The 11,933-nt window shown below is 37.3% G+C and overlaps 1 protein-coding gene across 1 annotated transcript; it reads left to right on the top strand.

Moving 5' to 3' along the window:
* The first annotated feature begins 5,129 nt into the window (after positions 1–5,129).
* Positions 5,130–10,711, top strand: LOC116160862. Its single transcript, XM_031473997.1, has 4 exons — positions 5,130–5,408; positions 9,619–9,861; positions 10,015–10,107; positions 10,155–10,711. Exons 1-4 carry the CDS (start codon positions 5,204–5,206, stop codon positions 10,463–10,465), a joined length of 852 nt encoding a protein of 283 aa, XP_031329857.1. The 5' UTR covers positions 5,130–5,203; the 3' UTR covers positions 10,466–10,711.
* Positions 10,712–11,933: the final 1,222 nt, after the last annotated feature.

The following is an 11,933-nucleotide window of genomic DNA, read 5'->3' as shown; positions in this document are numbered from 1 at the left end:
AAAAAGTTCGAATGTAGTGGAGAAAGTACTGAATTAAGTACAATATTGTTTAGTGGTAAAGGGCGTTTTATTGGGCACCAAATTTCATTGACTCATACTATTTAATAAGCATTTTGCGGTGTACATCACGGTTTTTCAAAATGAGGTGAGTTTACTTAAAAACCAACCAAACTCCTGTTTCATTCACATTCAAAAAGCAAAGTAATTTTCTTACAAAAGCGTCCACCATCATTGGTTTTCTGTTCTTGAAAGAAATAACTGTTTTGGACCACACGTTCAAATTTATGATGCAACAATCACTAGAAACCATAAAAAGTTAATTTTTATTATAAAGCTAATTTATTATGCTACATGTGCAATTATTTGCATTATTTTACAAGCAGAGAAAGAATTTTTGTTCTAATTTTTGTATGATCATTAACTCAAAGATGCCGGATTAACTCAGTTGTACTGAGGGTTAAACTTGTATCCGAGCTGTGGCTTCCACGGCCAGATCCATTAAAATGCGAGAGGATTTCCGGGTAGGACCATGTCAATGTTTAAAGAAAAGTCCATATTGTCACCAAAGCTCAAACTTGATTTATAATAGTTAATTATTATGTATAACTCATTTCTACTCGAATTTATTATTAGATTTATCTGACACGAGCGCGAAATCACTACTCAAAAAAGTCTAGAGGGAGTATCATATTTCACGGAAAGAATGCGTTACATTCGTTTTCATTCCTTATCGCTTTCATGGCGCGTGCTGGCGCCCCGACATCTGGGATACTCGCTACAGTACCCGGTAAGAGTGGAAATCGAGCCAGGTTTAGCCTTTTTTTTCAATCTTCCAGTGTGTGAAGTTTAGTGAGTAGTGAAGAGTTTTATATATTTTACTTTTAGTTTTATTATTTTGTTTCCGTTACGGGTTCCATCGCAGGAGTCGCTTCCATCTCAAACTTAGCACTTTATACCCATATTGTTACCAAAGCTCAAACTTGATTTATAATAGTTAATTATTATGTATAACCCATTTCTACAAGAATTTATTATTAGATTTATCTGACCCGAGCGCGAAATCACTACTCAAAAAAGTCTAGAAGGATTATCATATTTCACGGAAAGAATGCATCACATTCGCTTTCATTCCTTATCGCTTTCATGGCGCGTGCTGGCGCCCCGACATCTGGGATACTCGCTACAGTACCCAGTACGAATGGAAATCGAGTGATTCGCCGCTGCGTAGGCACTGTCCGTCACTACACTGAAACAAAAATTGATCGTAGCATTTTTTTAAAAACTTATCATAGCTATAGGTATTTCGGGAAGGCCCCCAAAAACAACTGACCTTTGCCACTTCTTATATAAATCTCTCAATGGGAATACAAACTGATCGTGGTTCGGGAATTCCAATGATTCCTCTGCAATATGTCTAATTTAACACATCCGTAAGCATCATTGAAATCAATAAAAACCGGTGTGTTTTTTTGGCATAAATTGTTTGCATGTCGGAAGGGGGACATCTTTTAGTTAAAAATTTACACCCCTGGTATCAACCCCTTAAGCAGGGTTTCCACCCCTACAATAATTTTAACCTGTAACGTAACACATCATTGGAGAGCGCTCTTAATTTCCTACATCCCTATGGTTTAGTTTTCAAATTAGAGCGTTTTGGAAGATAAACTTGACTGTAGGGCTCAGGTAACTACGTGCGTCTGGTTCACTGAAATTAAATACTATCAGTATTCTACCATCAGTACCTAAAAACCGAGCTAAAACCCAAGGCATTATCAGAAAATTCATCCAAATTCAAAAAACTAAAACTAAACCATAGACGCGTAGGAAATTAAAAGCTCTTTTCAATGGTGTGTCGATCGGCCCAACGTTCAAATTAAAATTATTGAAGGGGTACCAACCCTGTGTAGTAGGTTGACGGCAGGGGTGTAAATTTTTAACTAGAACATGTGCCCTTCCAACTAAAATCGACCTGTTTTTCTCAGAGGATGCTGTATTCCATAGCAACCTTAGCTCGTGGCCAGATTAAAAGGAATCTGTTTTCTGAGAAACCCGTGGGCGTAGGTATATAAAGTTAGAAGGAGCTTAGTGAATCCAGTAATCGGCCATAATTTAAGTAGACTCGTTTTGACTGCTTTTCGACACTCGACCATTAGCTCGACAACTTTCTGGACCATTTTTTTTTAAATTTTAACTGAAGAGGTTTCTTATAGCAGGAGTACAACTTAAAAACCGAAATTTTACAAAAGATGGCGTTATATACATTCTAGTACAAGGTGCGTCATTTGAAAAGTCTATTTTACAGGTTTAAACGTCAGTGAAAAAAATAATTTAATGTGCGCGCATTATTTTTTAGACAGCCAAAAAAAGAAAAAAACAGCATTTGCGCAGTTTTATTGGAGTATTTTTTTGCAAAGAAAATTGCTGCTGAAACTCACCGTTTACTTGTGGAAGTTTATGACGAACATCTTCTAGCAAACACGCAATGTTTCGAATAGTTTCAACGCTTCAAAAATAGTGATTTTGATGATAGTGATAAAGAAGGTCCTGGGGAGCCAGAAAAGTTTGAAGATGCCGAATTGGAGGCATTACTGGATAAATACTCATGTCAGATGCAAGAAGAACTTGCATAATCGTTGTTGGAGTCACTCAATATCCATGGTTTGAAGCTATTGCTGTGTATCCGGTGGGATCAGCTGGGTGTAGTACATTATGAGTTGTTGAAACAATCACAGTATGTCAACGCTAGGCCACATGTTGCAAAACCGATTAAAACCTAATTGGAAACGCTCAAATTATACCCTCCGTATAATCCAGACATTGCTTCTTCCGACTACCACTTGTTCCAGTTGCTTCCATTCTTTCCAAGAAGTCAAAAATTGGATAGATTCAGCAAAAAACATTGGTATGCGATTATTGCTCCAAAGATGTGAGGAAGTAGTAATCAGCGATGGACAATATATTGAATAATGTGTTAGTTCATCGAGCTCTTAGCGAGTTCATGATTTTGAACTTTCTGTCCGTCCGTGCGCCCTTCCATCTGTGGACAAGATAACTCCCGAATGGTTTCGAATTTTCCAATTCTGTTTTCAGTATTTCGTTTATCATCACCCAAGGAAGAACTGATTAAATGCTCAGTGACCGAGGAGCTCGTTAGTTTATTTAAATAAGTACTTGATTTTTATGAAAAATTCCGGTTTTTAAGTTGTACTCCTTTATAGAAGTGAATTGGAATCACGTATGAAAAAATAGATTGCGCATGCGCAGATAGAACTTTTTCATTTGTGGAACACTTTTTTTTAAAATTTTAATTGAAGATCAATTGGAACCACGCGTTAAGAAAATGGATTGTGTATGCGCAAAGTGAACCGTTTTAGTTGCAGGTAGATTTTTCCCAAATGGTAATGGGTACTCCAATATGGACAACGGGCGACAAAGTCACTTCCGGTTGACCTATTGATAAAAACAGAATTGGAAAATTCGAAACCGTGAGTGAGTTATCGTGTCCACAGACGAACGGATAGACGGACAGAAAGTACAAACCTTAAACTAGCTTTTTGTCGCCTGGGTCACTGAAAATGTAACCAGTGATGATAAACATAGTACTGATACAGACTTGGAAAATTGGAAACCGTTCGCGAGTTATCATGTATATAAGCGAACGGAGTGATCATGTACACAGACAGACGGACAGAAAGCCCAAATGACGAAAATTTAATCAGTTAGGCCCTTGACCACATTGTCTATCTATTACTGAAAACAGAAGGAGTTCGTTAATAAGTAAAAAGATTTATGGTCGTACCTAAATATCTCTTCCTTTGTTTAGACATCTCTTCCTTTGTCATAGAAATTACTTATCCGGGATGATTATATATTTATATAATACTTTAAAAAATCCTCTTTTTTAGAAGTGCGGGGGTAACTTCTAGATACGTTTTTGAGAATTGCTATAATTCCAGTGACTCTGTATCTTAAATATCCCAAATAAATTTACGCCTGGTTCCAAAAACATCATACCGAAGTTGTCAAAAATAGAAGGGCATGGACAAAGGAAGATATTTTGCCATGTATCCTCTAACCCCATTTCAGATCTATGGAATCTTGTAGCCGAAAATCATGGACATGTGGAGGGAGAAACACAATTATGCTATAATTCACAATGAAGATGTTTTACCAACTCCCCTACTATTATGACAGCTTAAACATTAAAAGTCACTGTCTTTCTTTTCGATAAGTTACAGGAGCGAATTGCGCACGTTTCGATTTCCCAAGCTACACAATCCTACCGTAGAAATAAGTTCGCACTTATACATCCATTACTATCACTAAAAGTGTCAACATTATGAATATTAAACGGTAGCATCATGGGATCCTCGGAACATTCGTTGCAGCCCCCTTTCACGTTAACACACTAAAACTTTTTACTTCATTTCCGCTCCGAAGTACTAAAAAGAAAATTTTCAGTTCTTAGAACTTAAAATATGTGTAATGTGCCATCCCCTAAGACGCTTACCCATTACACGTAGGTATACCGTCCTGAGATTTCATATCCATTACATTTATTAAAAAAAATAGAAGTCGTGTAATTCTCATTTCCTTTGGACTAACTCACTTTGCGAGAAATGCACACCCTCTAAAATTTAGAACGATTAGCACCTGTGGTAAGTTTATTGAAGCCAAATTAGAAAACTGCCTCTCACAAGAAGAAGTCGACTGCGTTTGAATAGAGATGCAATTGACTATATAATCATAAAAAGTTTTGACCAATTCTGTTGTAAATTTCAGGTATAAGAGAAATTTTACAGAAGTGTCATTAGGGTGGGCGCCTAATTTACTAAATATAGGAGGCGTGTTCATGACATGTACATTGTACAACTCAACGGGATCCAGACGATTGTGCTACTTTTACAGCAGAAATAATATGAATCAATTAATGTGGAACAGGAATTAACTTTCATCTCAACGTAAATCATCAGAGGAATTTTTCTGGGGACTATTTACGTTTCCGATGTATTACAAATGTGCCAACTTGTTCCGTTAGCAAGTTACGCGCAAATATATATTTAATTTAAGCACGAAATTTTGCTAATTGCCGCCTCCACTGCTAATAACACACTAATTTATAGGTTTGCATAGCATTCTCTTATTACGCGATTCTTTTATCAGTGAAAGTTGACCTGGTACACAATTTAAACATAAATCATCGATGTATAGTCATATATTCAATATGTGCGAAACTCTTTTGACCACACATGTCATCAGCAGTCGCAAAGCTGATATCGACTTCGACATTCGAAAATTTCACGAGATGTATTGTAGTGCATGGAAGCCGAAATTGGAAACCGCCAAAATTAGTGCGTTTTTAATTCTATGTGCGCTTCTTTTAGTTTGTGTTAGTGCTTCGACTTTGGGTAAGATTGAGCTAATTTAACAGTTTGTATTGTTTTACACAATAATTTCATCAAGCACAAGTTGATTAAACTGCCTTAATTACGATAGCAACGCTTGGATTATTATATCTAAATGAACGGATAAATAAAATTTAATCTGAACATGTTATAATTATAAATTTCCATTGTTCTGCAACAAAAACATTAAGAAATTATATCATTTGACCAAGTTCCAACGTTCATCCTCAAAATGAGACAATCAGTGATTATAACTTTGACTTACGACTAAGGGGTAAACCACTATAGTAATTTTAGTGTCCTCTTAGTAGGAATTTTGAGGTATTTTGACATTTTTGGGGGAATCTATTGTGAAAATATCTTCTGGTCTTTCGCTTCCAGTGTTTCCATGCCAAAAAATAATCTGTGAAGTTCCAATTTTTTCGGGAATGTGTGGGGGACGGTCCCCTGATGATTGTGTAATAAACTCCCGAGCGGTTTCGGGCCAGCTGGCGAGAGGGGAGAGGGCTATGGGTACGGTTTTTCCAAAAAAATTCATAGAAACAAGGTTGTAGCAAATGTTAGTTGTTTCGAAGAACATTTTTTTTTACGACGCACCGCGATAGAGGTAAAAAACCAAAAAATATGCATTGTACACCCTGCTGCTCTCTACTCCACCTCGACTCCAAGCCATTCGTCCGGTTTAGCTACCAACGGTTTGTTTATCGTGGAATATTCTTGTTGTGTAGTGCTTTTTGAAAGCTCAGTGCTTGCTTGTCGCGATCGAAATTGAAGTAAATCTGCGTTTAATTTGTAATAGGACAGCAAAAGAAGGTGATGGACCCCGGATAGGTGCCAGAAGAATTAGTAGTTTGGTTACTGATACCAGCCAGTAAGACGAAATGGGAAAGTTGGAAAATTCATTTCGAGTGAATTCGTCCACAGTGAATGCAGCAAACGGTACACACGACTTTCTGACATCATGGCGGAAGAACTAAATGAAGAACGCTAAGAAAATCAGTTCAATCGTCCAAGTTTATTGCAACCCCACTCAACACCCGGCGTAGTTATTCAAGATGTTCCTCCGCATGTCCCAGGCCTCTAGCGATGAAAGTTACTTTGACCAGCACCAGTCCACCATCACACTCAAACCAAATCTACCCTCTCTACCTCCATCGAAAACCTCAGAGCGTGTCTCCAAGTTCAACAGTGACCGGAGCAACCGCTTCCTCCAGAACAATGGGGTTTGAAGAGAAGTGACGATGACTTTCAACCAGTAACGCCAGCTCCAGAGGAAATTTTACAAACCATTTTTGCCGTTGTGCTACTACCAACTGCGGGGATAGCTGTGGGTGCAAGAAGACCAGCATATTTTGTATCTGTGCCAACTGCCAAAGAGACTGTTTTAACTCTCTACCAATCCAGAATCCTAACAGAAGATGAAGGGGACGTAGGCGATCCTGATGGAGAAGAATTGTTAGACGTCAAATTTTTCCTATAGGTAAAGGGGGAAGCATAACCACCACTCAAGACCAGCACAATTCACTTCTATTGCTACTTTATACTAAGGTGCAACTATTTTATATTACTTTTTTTATACTTATTGCACACAAAACTACTTTTTTTGTTAGGTGCTTGTTTGGTTATTCACTCACTCCCTTGTCTATGTGACTAAGAACATCAGTTTACAATCGAGATGTGGCCGTTTACGTATGAAGTATGCATACATACATGATTAGTGGTAGGGGTTGGTCAGAGTTGATACAACAGTAAAAATAATATGAAAAGAATTCGAAATATAGATACTCAAAATTTTCGAACTTGCCTAATTTTTGAGGAGTTGAAGATAAATCACCAAATGTCAATGTTTCTTCAATAAAATTGAAGTTTGGCCAAGAACGTGAGTTTTTTTAATTACTACATTTCAAGAGCGCGTAGCTCAAAAACGATGCGTTTTTTAAAAAAATATATACAAAGTTGTAGCAGATATTATGAGCTTTCGGTTTGGATAAGACAATTTTTTTGTACGACACACCGCTGTTGAGATAAGGGCGAAAAACCGCATAACTGTACGCTCAACTGCCTTCTCTCCTTCCTACGGCACCAAAATCGCTCGGGAGGGGACCATCACCAGGGGACCATCAATCACACATTTCTGAAAAAATTTGAGCTACACGAATTATTTGTTCTATATTTCCTAGAATGGCTGGACTATGTAGCAAATCGAACAACAGGTTCGAAGCATCCCAAAGAAAAGTAAAAAGAAAAAAAAGAGGTTTCTTGAAGAAATTTATTTTACAATTTTTTATATCGCGAGTAACGAATGTAACGGAAACCGGAAACTTAGAACCATTTACCAAAGATAGAGGGGAGAGTTCGACAATGAAAATACGTTCGACCAGGTATGGATCTCGGAATTGTTAGTAACGCTGTACGTCCGGGAGTGATTTTGGACTCGGATTCAACAACGACGTCAACGGAGTAGTCAAGAAGGCAAAGGTGGGGTGGATGGTGGCCATTCATATTTCAGCAGCTAATTGAGCTTCTACTGCTTGAAGTTGGTCATTTTTCTGTCTTGTTTTTCCTTATGGAGCTTGGGAGGGTATGCGTTCTGCTCTAAGAGCCATGCGGTTTTCCGATTCCAATCACCAGTTGGGTTTGTAGGCACGGAATCCATCAGACAGCGTGATTCAGGCTGATGTTGGTGAAACTGGAGTGCATTTTCTCTATTTTCCTTGCAGCAACCTCCTGGGCAGTATGTGCCCAACAACCTTTTGGAAGAGTGATGGAAATACGGTCTCCAGCAAGTTTAATCTCCTTTTGTTCACTAACGGCGGAAGAGCTGAATTTTTTTAGCGAAAAGGAATCTAGCGCATTTATTTAATCTGCGCTTAATCGAGCACAATTTATGCTATGAAAACTCGTGTATTTCATAATGAGATTTTAAGGTCCTAAGGTTGCATAATAATTCCCATTATGGTGTAATAAATGACACAATCCCTTAATCCCCTGTTACAGAGCGAGTCATACTTAAAGTTCAGTATGTAAATCATAGGGAAATGTTATTCTTATGGACGTAAATTACGCAGCGTTGTCACAATTCTTTTCCTGCTTCCATTGTTGAAGTTGAAGTGCTTAACCACCAATCATTTAAATCTTCTAATCCCTTTTATTCCTTATTAATTAAAGGACGCCTACAAAAAGGGAGCTTATTAACGCAGATGGCCATCTTAAATCGTTAATTCGTTTGCTTAATTCCTGCCCTACGAATAAAATAAAAGTTAATGACATCATGCCCAATTCTCGGTTATAATCAAATAGCCCTAATTAATATAACTGAATATGGGCCCGACATCTGATCGGCAATCCATTAGGAAAACATTAAAAGATGCAAAAACCACCGAATGCTCGCTTATTTCTTCTTACATTCCACTTCAAACTCCTAACTTTATTACCGCAAAAATGTCCAGAAGAAACTAGATCCAAATTTAGAGCTACCGTTACAAGGTATAGTTTAGGTGTATTAGCAGCAGAGCTGAGGAGGTCTTTATAAGGAAGTATATGAACAAACGTTGTAGTAGTACTTCAATCAAAAATGGTTTAAAGGGAAAATTTTTAGTATTCAGCCCATTCGCAATTTCTATAAAGCTCCTAACCTCCTACGTAACGGTCCAATTAGATACAAAAATATTGAATATTCCCAATTATTTGTAATACAAAATTCCGAATAGGAAGAAATCGATAGTAAATAGTAAAGAAGTTGTTATACAAACTTGACAACGTACGTTTTTAAATTGAAAATCTTGTGCAACGCTGTTACAAAACGTTGGCAGTACAAAGCTTGATAGAAATTAGCAAGATGGACCGCAATATATATCCAAATGCACTTTTCAAATCCAAGCTTGTGTTCTTAATACATACATTTGTACGAAAATCTTATACAAGAATAGTTTAAAATTAGATTTTGAACGAAGTATCGATAACAATGCAAAATTGAGGCATAGGTATATCTGTATCCCTTAAAATATTCTAAGCTTTGAATTGAAAGTTTTCTTTGCCAGCTTAAGAAAGAAAACGATTTTGCATTTCAATTGCAAAAAGTTTATGCGGTCTATTTACGAGCTGCACATCCTGCTGCAAGCTGATATAAAATATGAATAGCTGAACTAAAAATGAAATTGCTTCATGTAGGTTGATGGAAAGAAACCATCTTTTATGAGACATCTTGTTACAGAATCAGATATGTCTCAAATGCTTATATACTACGAGCCAAGGTCTCGATTACCCCTTCGAATAACATCAATTCAAAATAGCTTGTCAAATTCAAGTTTGGGTTTCCACCAGTCAAATACGAAGGTAGATGCGGAAGTCGTTCTACGCAGATTTGGTTTTCGAAGTAATGGATGCACATGCCAGGAGTTCTACTGCGGATGTTGCGCTGGTTTCAATTTTCAACAATTCAATTTCAACAGAGAAGGTAATTTATTACAAAAACACCAATTAAAGTTAGTAAGACGATATAGCTCTTGTTTCGTGTTTTCCCTTAAGCGTTCTCGTGTTGTGCAATATATTCTTGCATTTCTCCTTTCCTTTGAGCAAAACTATAATTATTAGAATCATATCTTTATAGGGTGCATGAGGTTCACTTATAACCCGTACGAGTTCTCCATTTCAGTTGATATGTCTATGAATGATGAGTCTATCTTTTCGACGACAATCTCAGGTAAGTTTTCTATCGACTAACACGTTATTTAAATGGCAAAATTTCAGCAAGGAATCCTCCCCCTTTTTGTATACCAATACCTCTTCCATTTCTGCCGACGGTCGATTTTTGTGCGAAACTCTTGGATATCTACACTCCCGGACAGAATTTGCACATGTGCCTAGATTTTGAAACTCGCATCCAACGTGCCACCGTCCTTATATTGCATTTCAACTGCATGCAAATGGGAGTTGATGGTGTGTCACTCCTTAGGCCCGGGGAGAGTGCGGGCGGATTACCTGTTACAACGGAAGCTCAAGTGGATGTTGATAAATTTGACGAAATTACCGAAAATAAGTACAAATCTCCAAAAGCCTAATTATGAACGAAGGTCGATTGTGAGGTTTCCAAGCAGTTGTAGCCTAAGGTGGACAGGGAATTCCACAAAACGAACTTACGCGTGATTTATATGTCTGTACAGTGGCGCCTCTATGCTATTATTTAACCGGAGGAAAAGATGTATCTAACAAACATTCTTACAATTGTAGAACAAAAAGAAAACATTACTTTGTAACTTGGATATTAATCGCAAAAATGCCAATTTTGAAAATTGCGCCTCTTTCAGGGAGCATGAAAATAAAAATAATTTCTGAAGGCGCCTTATTTCTAAAAAAAATTAATTTTGGGAAGCCTTAACCCGCTATCTGTAATTATTCTGAAACTTCATGTGAAACGATCAGATTTCGGGAGACATTCCCAACAGGGGCTCAAAAGGCACGCAAAATTCCAGCTTGAACGACGCCAGTTATGTATGGAATGTTAGTGCCTTTTAGGGTTCCATGATTCCTATCAAATTTTATTTTGTGGATTTAAATCCCCCTCCCCTCCTCCCTAACCTTCAGCTAAGTTACAATTGATGATGAAGTGAATATCTTATATGTATGTATATTGTACAAACACCCAGGCACCAAATTTTGTGAAAATAGGATTTTTTTGCATAATCTCCTAGGGATAGGTAATGCTCCCATACAGTATTCAAATTTGAACATTTATTTACAAATTTGGTCAAGGAAACGGCAAAACATCTGTCTTAATAAAGTGTGATAGACAACCAACAAATTCATTACAAAATATTTCCACCCCGCACAATTTAGGTTGAAAATTGGTATTTTTCAAAATTTAAATTTCGAACCCTTTGGGATTTTATAAAGCAAACAGACCCGTTATTTTTAGAATTTATTTAAATAAGACAGGTCTTGCCTAATATGTTAAAGAGAATGTAGGTATACAGAATTCGTGTTAAATTTCCCATCTTTGAAAATACCCTCCACCCCCAAACGCGGAGTCCGAGCCTTCCCCGAAAATTTTCCAAAATGAAGTTAAAGGTTTTTAATTTGGAGAATTTCGTTTCTTTAAAACAGGGAGAAAAGATTACAAAATACAGTGTGTCCAAGATAAGGATGAACAGCATGGGGAAATGGGAAACCATAAGAGGATACACAGGCGGTTGAATTAGAAAAAAGTTGGGTATTTTAGGGTTTAGTAAAAGGAAGTTTTCAAAATGGGAAAATTTCGATCAGTCCCAAGATAATCGAAAGAAACCGAAATTAACCAAATTGGTTTTTATTATTTTCCGAGAGAGAAGTGAGGTATTACCTAGAGCATCTCTTAAACTTCGCATCAATTCGAGAATTGCAGCGACTCAGCAATTACCAGTAGCCAAGTAATCTCCAGTCAGTTGATAAGGATGGAATTACAACACATTAGGGAAGAAATCAGGCTACTTCCATATCGCGGAATTGACAGTATGCTAAAATCGAGCGTTTGTCATATGATCTGAGACGGCA

This window comes from Photinus pyralis, unplaced genomic scaffold (assembly GCF_008802855.1).
Source record: "Photinus pyralis isolate 1611_PpyrPB1 unplaced genomic scaffold, Ppyr1.3 Ppyr1.4_LG10, whole genome shotgun sequence".
Lineage (NCBI taxonomy): Eukaryota > Metazoa > Arthropoda > Insecta > Coleoptera > Lampyridae > Photinus > Photinus pyralis.
This window is presented reverse-complemented; position numbering and strand designations above follow the sequence as displayed.